General features: G+C 42.6%; 1 protein-coding gene across 1 annotated transcript in view; it reads left to right on the top strand.

Annotated features, from left to right (window-relative positions):
- The window catches only part of ADAMTS6 (ADAM metallopeptidase with thrombospondin type 1 motif 6), a 159,621-nt gene that overhangs the window by 113,569 nt on the left and 26,503 nt on the right, over positions 1-19,549 (top strand). The window contains exons 14-19 of the mRNA XM_033086026.2: positions 772-874; positions 1,851-1,984; positions 5,332-5,455; positions 6,671-6,751; positions 12,696-12,859; positions 17,088-17,226. Coding sequence (XP_032941917.1) covers positions 772-874; positions 1,851-1,984; positions 5,332-5,455; positions 6,671-6,751; positions 12,696-12,859; positions 17,088-17,226 — 745 coding nt within the window. The remainder of the gene's footprint in view (positions 1-771; positions 875-1,850; positions 1,985-5,331; positions 5,456-6,670; positions 6,752-12,695; positions 12,860-17,087; positions 17,227-19,549) is intronic.

Raw genomic sequence — 19,549 nt, 5'->3', positions numbered from 1 at the left:
AGCTTGCAATTTCAGTAGGTACTTAAACATTGATAACAGTGTTTAATGAGATGAGATTATACTGAAGATTACTTTGAATCTGCTGATGAAAAATGTTATATACAGCAAAGAATTCTATTTCTCCTTTATTCTTTCTAAGATTAATTTTACTTAACTCTACCCTCAATCCAAGTAAAAAAGTTACTTCATGGCTTTGTAATTGTTAATGAAAAGCAATGAAAAGCTAAATGAAAATTTTTATTTCTTGACACATGGAGGCTGGTAATCAGAGCCAGACATGCTATCTATTCTCTTTCTCACTCTTAAAAAAAATACTTTTGTCAAGGCTACAAGTCAGCAGGAGTGATATAGTTCTCTAGAAAATTTTTTTTCATGTTGTCTTAATAACGTGTCTCAGTACAGCTGCTTAGTACAGCGTAATTGAACCTACATCTCTAACCAATTTTTTTTTCCAGCTGTTTTTAATGTGTTTATAAGAAGGTAGCTGATGGATTGATTATGACGCGTAGTTTGACAGGATTCTGATTTTCCAGTTTTATGGAAACTGTTATGTAACACTTACCTTTCATTAAATTACTTCAGCTATTTCATACCAGCCTAAGATTGCAAATAGACACTTCAACGGCAAAGTAATAAAATAAATTTCAGAGTTAGAGCCACAAGGCAAAACCTTCTGATCACTTGTATGATTGTGTTTACAGTATAAGCATCTAAACATTTCCTTTCATGTTTATATTTGTAATAAATTAACTGGTTTGTGTAATTTTTTAGCCGTGTCCTTCAGGGGCTCGTGATTTTAGAGAGAAGCAATGCGCGGATTTTGACAATATGCCTTTCCGGGGAAAGTATTATAACTGGAAACCCTACACTGGAGGTAAGGGTTAGCATTACAAAACCATTATCATATTTGAAGATTTCAAAATTATATAAATGTTTTACAGAGAGTAATGTTTGTGAATATAACGTTTTGACTAAAATAGCATGAGCTAAGATTTTAAAGCTTGCACTTTCGCCAGTTGCTGCAAGTATTAATGAAGAGAAAAAATTCTTTATTCTAGTAGATTTTATTTTGTTGTGAAGGGGAGTCAGCATCATTGTAGAGACTCCACTTGAAAAATATGGAGGTGTTCTCCACCTGCACCTATACTAGAATTAGATATTCCGTAGGTGATCTGCAAGTGCCTCATGCTACAGTGATGAGTTTAGTACTAAGTGATGTCACAATGCGTAAAAGCATTTATAAGTGTCTCTAAAGACTACTTCAATAATTGCATTATTAATAATATCATAATTTAATATTTTTTTTCCTGTTCTAAAGCTGGATGGTATAACTTGCGGGTTTTTTACCTTACTGACTTGAATAAAATGATTTACCAATGATTTTTAGCTTAACAGCTAAATGATTTTACAAAGAAATTTTTAGAATAAAAGCCTAAGAAAGGTCCTCATGATCCTGTGATGCGAGCTATAATGTAATTCAATTGGACTGAATTCTCAACTGAAATTTTCTGATCTTGGTTTTGATATACTTTCAGCACTACATTTTGTTGCTACTCTTGCTTTTCAAATAGTGCAGTACCATTGTTTTAAATTGTTCAGTAACCATTAGGATTGTACCAGCATAGCGGCATCATTATGGACCCAGCCAACCTTGTAATATCTTACTGTATGAAATAATCTTTTTTGCAAAAGACACGAGTCAAGTAAAGAAATTGTTAAGGGGAAGTTAAATAAAGTGTGTATCTTGTCTATGTAAATTGCAGGAGTTTATGTATAGTGTTTTTAACTAAACCTTAACTTTTTAAGGTTTCTGTTATTTTTTTTCCCTTTCATTTAATTTTGTTGTCCAGGTGGGGTTAAACCATGTGCATTAAACTGCTTGGCTGAAGGGTATAATTTTTACACTGAACGTGCTCCTGCAGTAATAGATGGGACTCAGTGCAATACTGATTCACTGGATATCTGTATCAATGGAGAATGCAAGGTACAAATGTTTTATAAAGTGCTTATGGATTACTTTGTTGTGTCTGCTGTCACCTGTATTTATTTATAGTACTTGTATATTACACGAAAAGGAGTGTTGACAGGTCAAATTTTTAATGAAAGTGTAAGATTGAGACAAAAAGTTTAAAAAGGTATTGCATAAAATATACAAATAACTTGAATTTCCGCAACTTCTTGCAGATGTTAGTAGAATCAACCATTTTATCTTTTTTTCTTGCTTTATGGTTGCTGTTGAAGAGTTGATGGAAATGGCAACAGGAGATGAACAGGTTCCTTGCACTCTTCCAGGGCCTGTTCCATTATTTCAGTTAGAACATCACTGTGGTTGAAAAACACTAAATGTGAACATATTAATCTGTTTAAATAGTTCATCCCATTGCAAAAAATTCATTCTGTTAATGTAACTGAAACAGAAAGTCATCACTATTGCCCTATGGTTCAAGGAAAAAATGAGTAATGATGTAAGTATTAGGTATTTACTAAAAATGGCTAAATAAGATTCCTATAGAACTGCATTACAAGAATTTTAATAGGATTTGGGTTCTGTGCCATATTTTTGGTTATTAACATTCCACTGCTTCCTCAGTTTAGCAAAGCATTTTATTAAGTACAAGTACTTAGGTCTAGATATTTAAAAAGTTCTGCTGACTCTAAAAATTATTTGATTTCAACAAAACCAGTGACATAACCAAAGCTTAACTTAGTTCGTAAGTGCTTTGCTAAATGGAGGGCTAAAGATGTACAGTAATTTCACGACCATAAGGCACACCGGACTATAAGGCGCACCCCCCCGGGAGCCCGCACATTTCACAACTTTGTAGATCAGATAAGGCGCACTGGACTATAAGGCGCACCTTTTTTTTGCTGCGAAGATCCGTGCCGCGCACAACAAAGTAATGAATTAGTAATGGAGTCCTGCGATCGTGGAGTTTACTGGCAGGTGCTCAAATTGGAAACATTTTAACAGATTGGTGTAGCCTTTAAACGCAGTCCCAAGCACACTCCCCGTGTGCGGGGCCAGGCACTCCCAGCCGTCCCCAGCGCTGGCTGCCGAGGCGGGGCTCGGGGTGGTGGTGGTTCGGAGTGGCTCTGGGCCGTGGCGGGGGCCGACCACGCTGTCTACGGGGCTGGAGTGGCGGCAGTTGGCACTGCTTACGGGGGCGCGGTGGCGCTGCTTATGGGGCTGGTGGCACTTTTTACGGGGCCGAGGTGGCGGCGGTGGCTGGTGCCACTTTCGGGGCCGCTGCGGCACCGCTTACGGGGCCAGCGGCGCTGTTTACAGGCTGCAACGGCGGCGGCGGGTGGCGCTGCTTTTGGGGCTGCTGTGGCGCTGCTTACGGGGCCAGTGGCGCTGTTTATGGGGCTGAGGTGGCGGCTGCAGCCGGCAACTGCTTATGGGGCCAGCGGCACTGTTTATGGGCTGCAGTGGCGGCGGCGGCAGGCGCTGCTTTCGGGACCGCTGTGGCGCCGCTTACGGGGCTGGCGGCACTGTTTTCGGTGCTTCCCCGCAACACTTTCTCTCTGCTTTTCAGTGCTTTTTCGCAGCGATTTCCCGCAGTGCTTTCTCACTGCTTTTCGGCGCTTTCTTGCGGCGCTTTCCCGCGGCGCTTTCTTGCTGCTTCTCGGCACTTTCTCGCAGTGCTTTCCCGCGGCGCTTTCTTGGCGCTTTCTCGTGGTGCTTTCTTGCCACTTTTCGACACTTTCCCGCAGAGCTCTCTCGCCGCTTTTTGGTGCTTTGCCGTGGCGCTTTCCCATGGCGCTTTCTTGCCGCTTTATGACGCTTTCCAGCAGCGCTTTCTCAGCGCTTTCTCATGGCACTTTCTCACCACTTTTCAACGCTTTCTCGCCGCGCTTTCCCACGGCACTTTCTTGCTGCTTTTCGGCGCTTTCCCGTGGCGCTTTCTTGCCGCTTTTTGGCACTTTCCTGTGGTGCTTTCTCGCCATTTCTCGGTGCTTTCTCGCCGCGCTTTCCCGCGGCGCTTTCTCGCCGCTTTTCGACGTTTTCTCATGGTGCTTTCTCCCCGCTTCTTGGTGCTTTCCTGCGGCACTTATTCGCCGCTTTTAGGTGCTTTTCCACAGCGCTTTTCCGCGGCGCTTCCCCGCGGCCGCGTGGCTTGCCCCTGCTTCTCCCCGGCCAGTGACCACACCGGTTCCTGGTTTCCCCCGCCCAGCATCCGCAGTTCCTGACTCCCCCTGCACGGCCGCAGCTCCCGGCTCAGCTCACAGATCGCACTTCTGGGTTCGCAATTTTCTGAACTTTGCACATCAGATAAGGCGCACCGGACTATAAGGCGCACTTCCGGGTTCGGGGGGAAATTTTAGTCAAAAGGGTGCGCCTTATAGTTGTGAAATTACTGTATGTTTATTGATTAACATAGTGAGATCAAAAGCTTTTGCCATGTTGTAGTAAATTAATGGAAAGAATCTCAAGTTGAGAATGAACTGTGAAGAAAGCTGGGTGTCTGTCATCTTAGTGAATCGGTAAGTTGAAATGTAAATAGTTAAAATACTAATATTTTGTCAGTTATTGGAAGTATTTTAACTTTTCTTATGATGTCTGTATTAGCACTTTACAAGATGGCAAATAACAGTGCTGGAGAGGAAAGAAAGACAGCTAAACAGTTATGTTGTTGCCTTCTTTGTATGAATCCTGGTAAAATACTGGCAAGCTGCAGTCTTTCTGTTTGCAACCTACTTGTTTCATCCTAATTTTTTCTTTTCCCAAAGGTTCTGTCTTTATTTTCATTTATTTTAATTTTTTTTCATATAATACAGCACACAATTCAGCTTTTCACTGTGTTTCATTCAGCATTTATTCTTACTGTGAAGTCATTTACACTCTGCATTCATACTTGTAAAAATTGCAAGTTTCCCCTGCAGCATGTGAAATATAGTCTATGAAGCTGTAATGCCTTAAGAATACTACTTATGGTGTTTAAATGTTTAAGGATCACAAAACAAATATTTACCTTAGAAAAGCAATATAGATAGCATGAAGCTGTTGTAATATCCAATAACAACATCACTAATCATTTATTGATAAGTATAATAATTATATTATCTGCAAAACACTGTGAAATCCCTTCCTAAAAGTTACAGTAGAAATGCAAGGTTCTTATTAATCAAGATTTGATAACAACCAAAATGTGAATTCTTGTCCTTTTTAATCTCTGTTAAAGTGAAAACCCACTCAAAGCATTGGTTATCAACAACAGATAAAATCTGAACTGAATACCTCTAACTTGAGAGAAACACTTCAATGAAGCTTCAAAAATAATCGTGCGTGACCATCATCCTGTTAAAATATTTGCTCTTATCTGTTCTCAGCATGTAGGTTGTGATAATATTTTGGGGTCTGATGCTAAGGAAGATAGATGCCGTGTTTGTGGAGGAGATGGGAGTACGTGTGAAGCCATTGAAGGTTTCTTCAATGATTCACTGCCTAGAGGAGGTATGTACATATATGTCCATTCTGTTGCACAATGCTTTTAGATTACTCTTTAACAAATACCAGTGCTGCCTTCATTCCCAGCTTGGCATTGTTGCTGGTCATTCACTTTGACTCTGCCTGCCTGTTGTTTCCTTTTTTTCTGTATTAGTGTGGATTTATCCTAAATACAACAATGTGCTTAATTACTGAATGCTTAGTTCTGTTCGTGAAGTTTTTTCTATTATTTAATTATGGTGGTATATTAAAAGTCATGTTGCATAATATTTTACTGTGTATGGTAGAATCTGATAGTCATGCATGGATTTTAGAATAGCAAGAATACAGAAAAGTGTCAGAAGTTCATAATATGAAGAATACAGGAAATATATATAGGCTATTATTTTTTAGCTCAAAAAATATTAATCTTGTAGTCTTAGTGTTACCAGATTTTTTACTCCATAATTCAGGAAAACGAGTCATGCACTGCAGTCAGTTCCATCCAGTGGGGGACCAGTAGGATCATAGGGATCAGAACACTTGACTTTCTGTCAAGGAGGAGAGGTTGAGAGAACTGGACTTACTCAGTCTGGAGAATCCCCTGGTTTATGGGGATGTGGTATGAGCCCTCCAACACTATGAGGAAGTCATGGAGGAAACAGAGCTCTGCATTGGTGGGTATACATGGTGGGAGACAAGACAGTAGCTATAAACTGATAGAAGAAAGGTGACTAACCAAATGGAAGAAAAAACTATTTCCTCAGAAGGACAGTCTAGCAGTGGATCAGATTTCCCAGACAGGTTGTAGTTTCCATCTTTGGAGTTTTTGATGACCCAGCAGGATAAAGCTCGGAGTAATTCAGTCTGATCTCTTAGATGTGCCTACTTGTAGCATGAAGTTGAGCAAAATGATTGACTGAAGTCCTCTAACACTTGAATTATCTTATGATCCTAAAGACATTTAAAATATTAATTATTTAAGATACATTGTTGGAAATACTTTATTAGCACTTAAAAAAAGGAATTCCTGAATACTTAAGTTCTTGCTACTAGTTAAAAAATTTTGTATGAAGTTTAAAGAGTTTTCCTTTGTATCAGTTGAAGTAAAATGTTCAAGTACATTTGAATCCCATATCTCATTACTAATTTTTAGTTATAAGTAATTCATTAATGGTTAGTTTCATTACTTAAAATGGATGAAAGCAAAAAAAGCAAATAAAATTTATCTTTTTATTACAGGATATATGGAAGTGATTCAAATTCCAAGAGGTTCTGTGCACATTGAAATAAGAGAAGTGGCAATGTCAAAAAACTACATTGGTAAGGGAATTCTTTGTACAGCAGACAGCAATTAAAATGTCAGGGTTTATATGGTGATTTGAAGGTACAATTTTTGATTTTGCCAAACCTTACACACAGTAGAAGCAGCAGAGGGAATAGTTAGTAGTTAATACAGCTACAGAAATTTCACGACCATAAGGCGCACCGGACTATAAGGCGCACCCCCAGGGAGTCGGCAAATATTGCAACTTTGTAGGTCATATAAGGCGCACTTTTTTTTTGCTGCGAAGATCCTCCGTGCTGTGCGCAACAAAGTAACTAATTAGTAATGGAATCCCACAATCGTGGTGTTTACTGACAAGTGCTCAATTTGCAAACATTTTTCACAGATTGGTGTAGCCTTTAAACGCAGCCCCAAGCCCAGCTGGCGAGGCAGGCTCGGGGTGGCCATGGTTCGTGGCTGCCACGGTTCAGGGCGGCCTTGGCTCACACCTTGGGGTTGCTGCGGTTCAGGGCAGGTCAGGACCGTCTGCAGCTCAGGGTGGCGCAGCGCTGCCCTCTCCCTCTCTCCCTCTGTGGGGGCTGCCCCCTCCCTCTCTCCATGTGCGGCTGCCACTGGCCGGGGGCTGGGTGGTCTCTCTCAGCCTGCGCGGCCGCCAGGGGCTGGGACGAGGGGCTGCCCGCTCCCTCGCTCCTTGTGTGGCCACTGCTGGCTGGACGCTGCCTACTCCCTGTCTCCCTGTGCGGCTGCCGCTGGCTGGGGGCTGGCCGCTCCTGCCCCCTCTCACGGCGTGGCACTCCCGTGGCACTGCCCCACCTCGTGGCTTGGCTCACGGCTTGCACTTTTTTTTTGCAGCGAGGAGCTGAGCTGCGTGCAACAAAGTAACAAATTACTGGCAATTTGCAAACATTTTTCACAGACTGGCGTAGCCTTTAAACACAGCCCCAGGTGCCCTCCCCATGCTGCGGGCCCCCACACTCCCGCCCACCCCCGCACTGGCTGGCGCGGCTTGCAGCTCCTGGCTACCACTGCGCAGTCGCGGGTCCTGGCTTCCCCTGCCCGGCGGCCGCAGCTGCTGCGGACCACAGGCACTCCCACCCGGCACTGGCTGGCACAGCTTGGCCTCTTCTTCCCCCTGCGCCCGGGCCAGGGCCGGCGCTGCCCGGCTTCTTGTTCCTCCCGTGCCCGGTGCCACCCGGCTTCTTCTTTCCCCCGTGCTGGGGCCAGGGCCAGCAGCAGCTCCCTCCCTCCCTCCTTGTGCAGCTCCTGCTGGCTGTGGCCACCCACTCCCGCCCCCCCTCGCAACTCGGCGCTCCCGCAGCACCGCCCCCCATTGTGGCTCGTACTTCCGGTTTGGCAAGTTTCACAACTTTGTACATTGTATAAGGTGCAACGGACTATAAGGTGCAGTTCTGGGTTCGGGGGAAAATTTTAGTCAAAAGGGTGTGCCTTATAGTCGTGAAATTACTGTACTTTGTAATCAGACAGTATTTAGTTAGGATGTATTCTCTTCAATGGAGTTATTGAAATACACCACGCATTTCATCCTTGTCCATTCAGTGCAAAATCATGGCAACTTCACTATGGTTAAAGTGTTAGACTTGAACTGAAGCAAACGAGCAAACAATGCTCAATATGAGGAAATAAAATACTCGGTAACAAGGAAACAAAACTCAAGCTTGTGTCCCACTGTCAAGTAGTGTCTTCCATCCGGAAAGTCTCTTGGGGGACTAAACGGTTTTAAAATACAATTTTATTTTATCAGCAGCATAATTACTTAAACACTAACAATTCTGTCTCTTTACTTCCAGAGAATTTAACATATCAATTACAGTGTTGCTGCATTGTAGATACTAGAAACCATTCCTGGTTTGTAGGCAAGAAAATTAGGTGCAGAAAAACTATGTGATAATTTAAAGCATTCAGAAAGCCTACTATAAAGCATAGAATTAAATTCAGATTCCCAGATTCTTACTCATTTCTCTAGAAACTGCTAAGTGTGCTGTTTTTTCATCTTGATTTTTACAAATCTGACTTAGTTCAACTCAAGGCAATGTGCATTGCTGAAAGTTTATATACCTTGGTTTGCATAGCCATCAGTTCACAGTGGTACAAAAACACCAATTTCTTAGTCAGAAACAGATTACAGACCTGATTAGCTGTACAGCAAAATAAGGAATTAACACTAGCAAAAGCTATTACTTGTTTAAGCTGTAAAGCAGCTGCTGAGGCTACTTCTTTCATTTTGCTGTGTGTACGTGGCAAATAACACAAACATGTTGGAAAGGATTGTGGCATCTGTGGGTGTAAATTAGGCAATTATCTTCATCAGAACATATATTCCTAAGTTGATTATATTTTACAGCTGCCTGCCCCCACCCTCCTGTAATTCAGCAGATAGTCAACCTCCCTCCATTCTGCAAGATTAATAACAATACCAGCAACTGAGTGGTTACTATTCTTTCAATATCATGCTCCCCAAGGCCCCTCCCCCATGTCAAAATATACCACGTGTAAATTTGCTTCTGTATCCTGTGTTGAGGTTTCAAGCAGAGGTGGTGCGAGGGAGTTGTGCTATGTAGCCTGTCATGATAGTTTTCTGCCAAGAGATCTTTAACGTACAGCTGAAAAAGAGAACAAAAATACTGCTACAATTGATTGTTATTCCTCTCTAAGCATAGAGCAGAGATATCTGGAGAAGCATTTTGATTGGCACCATCTGAAAAAAGTAAGCAAAAAATGCAAATTTTTTCATTTAAATAGAAAATACATACAAAATCATTAATATTTAATCTGGCCACAGATCTAAAACTGAAAAGTGGTATATAAAGACTTTTAAAATATGCTTATCACAATTTCAGGGGATTCCTGGGCTTTCAAGCTGTCTCCTCTCTACCTTGTTACATGCTACAGAGCCCTGACGACAAAATGCGGTCTTCCTCTCCTTTACTAGTTTCTTGTGTTTCCAGCTTTCTAAAGGGCCATTACATCCATTATGGCTTATGGGGTATTTCATTCAGTGAGTGTGAACCGGATCTATTTCAGAATAACCATTTCTGAGGAAAGGAAGGCTTTGATTTGTCTGCTCCCTTAAAGGAACTAGTCAAACAGACTTGGTAGCTAAAATGATTGTTAAAATACATAACCCAAAATATTGTTTTATGGCTGTTTCTTTAGTGGAACATTCTGTTGTTCCAGGACAGGTTTTTGTGTGGCCACACCACAAATGAGATTAGAGAACTGGTTCTGCCTAAAAAGAAACATTTACGCACATTATTACATGTTATCTTACGTGCAGTGCTACTAAATACATGATCACAGTCTAAGAAATTAATTTAGCCATTAAAGTATACTAAATATTCTCAGTTTTGTAGTAGTTAATCTGTGCTAGTTGGAACATCCCAGCTTCTTGTGGAGGCTTGGGCTAGATGTCCTTTAAAACTCCTTTCCCACCCAGGCAGTTCTAACAAATAAACCCCTATGACACAGTCCACTGGAGCCCAGGCTAGCTCTTTGGAGGCACACCGGCACCCTGTCAGGTGTGGGGAACTACCCCAGGGTGACACTTCTTGGAGGCAGAACCTTAAGAGCTGTGGCCACGTCTAGGGTTGGCTAAAGGAGTGCTCTCTGTTTCTGAGGCTCCAAAGGAACTATTGAGGTTGGGGAATTCAGGGACAAAGAGCCCCAACCCTCCCTGTGCTCAGGATTAAATACGGGGACGAATCAGGGGGTGGGTACAAACAATTGACCAATAAGGGATCCTTAGGGGAGGAGTGGAGGGCCGGGTCTTAGAGGGTTACAACCAACGAGGGCACCAGGGGCAGGAGAAAGGGTCACAGGGGCCAATGGGGCATCGAGTAATAGGGGATTTCCAAAGGGGTGGAACAACTAGGGATTGGCACAGGGTTAGACTGACAAGGAAGGTGCTGGAACAAGGCGGCGGTTACAGTGATGGACAAGGGGCGGGGAATGCCAAATTACGTAGTTTCAGGGTTGGATACAGCTTAGGGACAAACCAACTCGGAAAAACATAGAGTTACATAGGAGCATACCATTATAACAACAAACTGAATACAGTAAACATGTGTGGCAACACCCCTCGTCCTCTGTCATTGTCACACTGCCTCCTTTATTCATACTAAGGCTTTCAAACTAGCTCACAGGACATATCCCATAATTCTGTAAACTAGAATGCAGTTCCTTTGAAATACATGACCTCGAGTTTGGAGTCCAGTTAGACAGTTCAGTTAGCTCAGTTAGCCCCAGTCCTCTCTCACCTTGATCTGGTAGATCATTTTTATCACCAGTATCACTGCTAGTCATGTGACAAAATTGGTCAAAAACCATTTCTGAAGCTGCACAAATAGTACGATATTTTAACTGATTTCTCCAACAGATAACCCAGCAGCAACAAAACTGTCTGTGTTCAGAGCTGCAGAAAAAAACCTGCATATTTAGTAGCAGTGTTAGCTTGATCCAGGGTGACACCTGGCTTTATATTCCTCTTATGCTTTCTTTGGGCTTCCTGCATTTCAAGTTCTCATAAATTAATTGATTATGCACATCAACTTTCTGTCTCATATGCTACTAGCATTTCAGCATTGCATAATTATTGTCATGTAATTACTGGGCTGCTGTTCAATAACTGACATTAGGTGGCTGTACTTAAAGAATGAAAATGCTGTTTTCTTTGGCAGTCAGGTAAAAAAATTAACTGCTTTGCTTCTGGATGTATATTAGTTTAAGCATATATATAGCATATGTTAATTTTCAGACCTTGTGGTGCTGATGAAAATGGTTACTAATTTCTGCTGAATATTATTGTCACCAGTAGAACAGTACTGTGCCTCTCACTATCTCCTGCTCACATAAATGCTCTGTGATCTGTTTTAGACAACTTAGGCATCATTGAGGCATTTTCCCTAACTGTTTAAGGTAAACCAACTGTCCACACACACACAGTTGAGAGTAAAATGTCAGATAACTGAAGTTGTCTTGCTCCTTAGCATTAGGAGGTGAAGTTTCCCTTTATCCAGTAATATTAGTTATTTGTCTCATTGAAAAATGACATGCTCTTTGATTATGGGCGTCCAACCATCATTCTTCCTTTAAAAACACTATCTATTTTAAATAAATAAATAAACAAATAAAATATGTAAAACTTATAATCTCCACCTTAAATCAAGAAGTCAATATTTAATTAACTGAATATTCACTTTAAGATACAATGTCAGTTTCATATTTAGGAACTTAGTGTAATAGTATTAAAAAAATATCAAATTCAAATCCCTGAATAATATGTTCTTGCCCATCCTAGTGTTTGGTTAGCTATGAAATTTCTGTTTTACCTACAGTAATTTCATGTTTCAAGGCTGTAAATTAAGAAGGCTAAAATATCTTACCTTAAGTATCTCCGATTAAGTAGCTAATATTTCAGTTTGTAGTAGAAATATCTTATATTTGTGCTTTAATAAGGCAAAAATGAAGTAGTGAACATAGGCAACAGAACAACAGCTGTCTTGTACCACATGTCAAACTCAATGTCCCTTCTCTTTTTTTCCTCTGTCTATGATACTTATCCCATGTTCCAACTTCTTAATCTAAAGATGAGGTTGATTACTGATTATACATTTCAGATATGTGTGTGTCTCATGTAGTTCAGAATACATTGCACATAGAGTCAGTTTTAAAGTTGAAAATACATTGCAAGTTGTATGAGGCATTCTGGTTCATTTCATGCAGCATCTGCTTGTTGAAACCTGCAAAATAATCTGCACATTGAAGATTATTTCAGAGGCAAAATTGTTGATTTACATGAGGGATGTTTTCACCAGGGCTAAAGAAAAGGCTTTATATTGCTTGAAAAACAGTGATATACAGCTGAAGCTCACATACTTCTAACAGATTAGTGATTAATTTACAATGGCTTCTCCATTATAAATGCTGCTTCCAATTTTTAGGTGGCTTGTATTTTTTTTTAAGCTTTAAAATCTGAAGAGGATGACTACTATATTAATGGTGCCTGGACTATTGACTGGCCAAGAAAGTTTGATGTTGCTGGAACGGCTTTTCATTACAAGAGGCCAACAGATGAACCAGAGTCTTTGGAAGCACTGGGCCCTACTTCAGAAAACCTCATAGTCATGGTAAAGTTATAATTACTATGTTTCTTAAATTTGAAATATGTATTTGTGTTCTGAGAAAAGACAATGCCATGAATGAAATTGGAATAGGTTGAGTTTACAGCTTGTGTAACTGGGACTTTGTGTGAGTGTTTTAACACGTTTCCTACATTTCAAAACTGATTGGTAAATATTGTGATGAAATGGGTTTTGGGAAGGACGAACATTTAACAGAAAAGTTTTACAGATATACAGAAGGTTCTATAGAAATGAAACCAGGTTTTGATATATAAAAGGTGCTTTTAATGCCGATTGTGGCTGAAACAGCTGAGAGAACAAAGGTTTAGTTGAGTTGGAAGGAGTTTTATAACTGAAGTTCAAAGACTAAGTGGCCTTCAAACAAAAGGTTAAGTCTTCTTCAAATAAGGCATGTTTTCTACCAAGCAAAAAAGCATAGGCAGACAGAAAGATGTTTTTTGCCAAAGCTGGAAGAACTTTCCACTCCAAAACAAGTCTCAAGGTTTAATAGGTAACTACTAACTCAGATAACTGACCAGTCATTAACATAATATGGTAATTTTAGCAGTTTTGATAGGTTATATGTAAATGTAAAAGGTAACGTGGATGATGCTGATTGGTTGTTATGTAATAAGATGCACAGCAGAGAAAGAGATATAATGTTTTGTAACATGAATAGAATGAGGCTTCAGGACACACAGCTTGCCTATAGCCAGCAGCTATAGTCCCATCCATGACCCACAACTGCTGTAACCTCGTCTGTGCAATAAGCAGCATCTTAAGAGCCATCTGAAGTCTCCATCTCTCTGGCTCTTACAAATGCGGAAGGAAAAAAGTCACAAAAGAATCAGGAAATGTCACAGAAAATGAACTACATCTCTGTATATGTGGTTCACAGTAATGGTAGCTAAAATTGTGGATGGGCCATGTATCATATCTCTGTATACTGCTGCCACTTGCCAGTCTCTGACAGTTCTGTGTACTTCAGTAGTTTTAAGCCTGGCCTATGTGTGACATTTATATATAACCTTACCACAGAATGAATATAATGGTATTACCCATGTTAAAGTATGTTACTGTGGTATACATTGCTCTAAAAAGATTTTATCAAGTATGAGAATGTAACAGAAGATATGACTAGGATCCTGATGCCGTCTCTGACAACAGGAAATAGTGAGCCTGCTGTGCCACTACTATGTTGAAGTGGAGTATGAGAACAAGCTGATATTTATCCAGTGTATTCTGTCAGATGCCAGATTTGCAGTTCAGTGATTGCTTGAACCAGATAGGACATTTTTTTGTAGAGAATAAATGTTCCGTAATTGCATCCACATTTTAGACAGCATTTTCAAACATTTGAATAATCTTATTTTCTGTAGCTATACATAAACTATACATAAACAGTCCATACAGAATAAGTTACAGAATTATAGAACCTTCTTTCATTCAGTCTGTGTCACTGACTTTCTTTCTGAAAGTTCTCTGCTCTTTTGCCATGTGAATGTAGGCAGATGTGCCTATGCAGAATGTAAGACGAAGTAGAAATGGATGAAAAGTAGCTCTAAGGTGAGTTAGATTGCTGCATCTAACTTGGTTTTGTGTTATTAGCAATAAAAAAGAAAGGTTTATTAGAGAGTCAAAGGCTAGTGTTGGACAGGTAATATGTAGAAGTGCAGTTCAATAGTGAGGATAGACAAAAACGCATGCTGCCTGCAGTGGTGTGGCTGCAGCAAGAGTTTTATTATTCTTTTTAAGGAATCACACGTGTGATTCCACCAAGCTTATGCTGTTGGCTGCTGCATTAGGGGAAAACAGTGGCCTCAGCAGCTGTCTGTTGGTGTTACTATTATTACTAGAAGTAATGTACTATACTGTAGTCACTAGAAATGCTAACAGGGGAAGAAATAGGTTCAAAACTATGTGGATTGTACTCATCACTTCAGTTAGAGACTGTGGCATGTTTCTACAGTAATGTGCTTTTCCAGCTTTGACCTCCCATTATTGATCAGCTCGCAAGTTATTTTCCATGAAGACTTTACAGTAATTTCACGACCATAAGGCACACCGGACTATAAGGCAGACCCCCCAGGAGCTGGCAAATTTCGCAACTTTGTAGATCATATAAGGTGCACCGGACTATAAGGCGCACTCTTTTCTTGCAGGGAGGATCCGTGCTGTGTGCAACAAAGTAACGAAGTAGTAAGGCCTCCCTGCCCACACTGCTCCTGGCACTTGGGGCCACCCTCTGCCTCCCTGCCAGCGCTGCTCCCACCCCCCTCTTCTCTGCCAGCGCTGCTCCAGCCCCCCGCCTCTCTGCCAGCGCTGCTCCCGCCCCCCTCTTCTCTGACAGCGTTGCTCCAGCCCTCCACCTCTCTGCCGGCGCTGCTCCAGCCCCCCTCCTCTCTGGCAGCGCTGCTCCAACCCTCCACCTCTCTGCCAGCACTGCTCCAGCCCCCCTCCTCTCTGCCAGCACTGCTCCAGCCCCCCTCCTCTCTGCCAGCGCTACTCTCGCCCTCTGCCTCTCTGCCAGTGCTGCTCTCGCCCTCCGCCTCTCTGCTAACACTACTTCAGCTGCCATGCTGTTCCCCCTCGCGACTCTGTGGTGCCGCCGTGCTCTTCCCCCTTGCGGCTCCAGGGAGCCACCATGCTGTTCCCTCGCTCGGCTCGACACTCCTGCCTTGCCATTCCCCATCACGGCTCCGTTGTGCCACCATGCTGTTCCCCCTCACGGCTCCACCCTGCCGCCTGTTCCTCGCTTAGCTTGGCGCTCCCACCGTGCCACTTGTCCCCTGTGGCTTGGTGCTGCCCCCATGCCGTTCCCCCTTGCTGCTCCGCGGTGTGGTGGTGCTGGCTCCCCCTCGTGGCACGGGGCTCCCGTGGCGCCGGGGCTGCGGTGGCTGGGGGGAGGGGCGTGGCTCACGGCAGCTCGTGGTGGCTCAGAGCGCCCAGAGCTCGTGGCGGCTTAGAGCACCCTGGGCTCACGGCGGCTCAGAATGCCCTTGGCTCGCAGCAGCTCATGGCGGCTCAGAGCGCCCACGGCTCGCAGCGGCTCGCAGTGGCACGGAGCGCCATCAGCTCACAGTGGCTCAGAGCGCCCGTGGCTCACGGTGGCTCACGGCGGCTCGGAGCACCCTTGGCTCGCAACAGCTCATGGCGGCTCGGAGCGCCCTCGGCTCGCGGCAGCTCATGACGGTTCGGAGTGCCCTCGGCTCACAGCGGCTCAAAGCACCCGCGGCTCACAGCAGCTCACTGCGACTCGGAGCACCCATGGCTCGTGGTAGCTCAGAGCGCCCTCGGCTCACAGCAGCTCAGAGCGCTGGCGGCTCATGGCGGCTCGTGGCGGCTCGGAGCACCCGGGGCTCACGGTGGCTCACGGAGGCTCAAAGCACCCCTGGCTTGTGGCAGCTCACGGCAACTCAGAGCGTCCTTGGCTCGCGGTGGCAGGGAGCGCCCAGGTCTCACGGCTTCTGATGCAACCCGCTCCCTCCCTCCCTGCACTGCCCTGGCGCTCCAGGTGCCTTGTGCTGTTCCAGGAGCCCTGTGCCCCCCCGGGCTTTTCCTCAGTGCTGCTGCTGCCCCGATGCCGGCGGGCTCGCGCTGCACCGCCGCTGCCCCGATGCCACTGGCTTTCTCCCCTGGCCTGGGCTGCACCACCACCGCCAGCTTTCCCCCCGCGCCGGCGCTGCCCCCATGCCACTGGGCTCGCCCCAGCGCAGCGCTGCCCCGATACCGCCGCCAGGCGGGCTCTGCTCAGCTTGGGACTGTTGCGGACTCGCACTTCCGGTTTGGCAAATTTTCGAACTTTGTCCATCAGATAAGGCGCACCGGACTATAAGGTGCACTTCCAGGTTCGGGGAAAAATTTTAATCAAAAGGGTGTGCCTTATAGTCGTGAAATTACTGTAATTTTATAAAAATGGGCAAAATTTATAAAATTTATGAAACTAGCAAAATTATGAAATTTTGTCAGGAATAAGGAATTGACAGAAATATTGAAGTAATGTTAGGGGAGAAAAAAAAATAAAGGCTCATCTTGGACAATAATATTTTTCTTTTGTATATGTTTTAAAAGTCATTACAGACTTTTTTTGAGAATATCTAAAAAGAGCTACCATGACTTCCTTTATTACTTTCTTCCCATTCAAGAGAACATAAGTCATGCCTAGAATAAATGTCACTGTGTTTGCCTTCTTCTTGCTTACTTTAATGGTATAACCAGTTGTTTTCAACTACAGATTCTGCTGCAGGAACAGAATTTGGGGATAAAATATAAATTCAATGTTCCGATCTCTCGCACTGGCAGCGGAGACAATGAGGTTGGCTTTGCATGGAATCATCTGCCTTGGTCAGAGTGTTCTGCCACTTGTGCAGGAGGTAAGACTCCAGTCAAGCTACAGGGTAAACTGAATTTCAAGATGCACTTCACTGTATAATTGTCTAGGTGACTAATTGAAAACGTTTCTTTCAGGTATGCTTCAGATCTTAATGAATATTTATTTTAATCACAGTGTTTTCACAGTTGTTTTCAAGTACCTTTAATATGTTCAGATCTTTTTGTTAAATACAGTGTATCTTGGCACAGTGTCTCTCTCCTGATACTTCTGAGACTCCCTTGAAGCTGGTATGTTTGTTTTTCCCAGAGGCTTTGTTGACAAAGGAAGCAGAAGTTTTAAGTAAGGAGATTAAAAGTGAGAAGGCAAAATAGGCATCTGTACATAAAGAGATGTGTCTTTGTGTGTTTGTAGGTGTGCTTCACACAATCCTAGTCAGCCCTCCTATCCTCCAGCCACCAAAACTTAGGATGCACAAAGGCAGCTCCTCTGTAGAACATGATACCAATTGGATTTTACTTGCCAGCCCGTAGCAGTATCTGAGAATTGTTGCCCTTGGGCAGCAGTGGGGGATTTGTAGGTTGTCCCATGCGGTTCATCATGGGTGGCTTTTGCCGACAACTTACTATATTCCTAATCCTCCCTCTAGTGGTCACCAATGCAATTCTTTACCTCTGGCTGGGAGAGCAGGACAGTTGGCTTCCTTCAAAGCCAACACCATTGCTGCTGCAAGAACTGGTGAGTAGAAGTGCTGTGTGAACAGTATCTTTCTTCTCTCTGGAGACTGAATGAATCATCTACCTTACATACCTCTGTTCCAGAAGATATGAGAGAGTGCTTTAAATACGTCTCAGAATTTCAGTTTCTACGACACTGTGGACAGCCCTTATCAAGAAGAAGACACCATCTTTTTTAAAGAACCTTTGGACTTGTTGCTTTCTCCTTTTTTTCTCTCTATGGGAGGTATTCATCATGACTTACCTTTCTGCTGGAAGCTGCTATGGCTGTTACTAGTTGTATGCAGTTTAAATACAGCCTAGCCATACAAAATGCACAAAGAATAGCATAAATTCTTTTCTGTGGCACTAGAGAAAACCTTAAAACAAAATAGAGAAGGATGCCAACTTTCTCCAATATTTTTATTAATTTGTTGGATTTCTGGGTGACAGATTGATTTTTAAGTACAGTTTTAATAATAGTAAGTGTGGCAGAAAGAAAACATTTTAAAGGAGAAGTATAAAGAAGAGAAGTACCTAGCTCATGGGGAAAGTAAGTTCCACTTATCAGAGCCTTAAAGGTATTGTCAGGTCCTGATTTTTGTGATGGTAATGAGCTAATGACCTTTCTGAAGTCCTGGGAAAACTCCCATTGATTTAGGTAGAGACAAGATTTTAGCCATGGATAGTCTGTCATGAAGGTCATTGCCATTTCACACATTTGACAAAATACAGTGGAAAAAATAATTGCCTCTGAAGGAGTAGGCACTTTCTGAGATTAAAAAATTTGGATGTAATGAATTAGATTTCAAGGGATGATTTGTGAATTCCTAGAAGTGGCCGTATTTATTAATTTAAACTCAGAGGAGGTGGAGGAGAGATTTTCTTTGGTAGCTTATGGTGGTCAAACCAGGTATTTTCTCTCCTTCAGCTTAATAAAAGAATATATTGTGGTCACTTATTTTCACTGAGTACTGTACTCATAAACATATAGTTAATTGAAGTTATAATCATGCTAAAAACATGTATCTGCTTTCTCCATGAGATAACCTGCTTTTTTGCTCAGTTTATAAAACACTTTTCACCATATGCCAAAAGAAGACACAATTCTAAAGAGAAGCTGAGCCAGGAAAAAAGAAAAGGGAGACAAAGTTTGAAGAGACAGGGACTTTAACTGGAAAATTTAGCTAATATAAATATTCTATTAAATAGAGAGTAATTGACCAGAGGCTATTTTAACAGGCTACCTTATGTCCACTCAACGCTGCTTAAGTTTAATTCTTTCTAAATCAGTTTATCTGTATCTGCATTGCTTAATGACTTAGTGATTTAAGGATTTCTTAATACCTTAGTGACTCTTAAAACAAACGGCTATTAATTGATGCAGTAACCAAAGTGAACTTGAGCATATGTGCTGAGTGTCATGAAGCAGAGAATAAAGACCTTGTGGCAGTGCAAAGTTAAAATAGTTTTGGAGTACTGTATATTGCAGAAGTGTCTGATTTTTTGTGCTGTTTCTTCTTCATAGTATTTTGAGAGCAATCCACTACATTCAGCTCTTCCTAGACCTGCTAGTATGCCTTATCTTGGAGAAAGGTGACTAGAGTAGTCAGGAATCAAGGAACAAGCTAAGAGTAAGCTGGGAGAAAC

Source organism: Catharus ustulatus, chromosome Z, assembly GCF_009819885.2.
Source record: "Catharus ustulatus isolate bCatUst1 chromosome Z, bCatUst1.pri.v2, whole genome shotgun sequence".
Classification (NCBI taxonomy): Eukaryota; Metazoa; Chordata; class Aves; order Passeriformes; family Turdidae; genus Catharus; species Catharus ustulatus.
The sequence above is the reverse complement of the archived record's forward strand: the minus strand, read 5'-3'. Positions and strand labels throughout refer to the sequence as shown.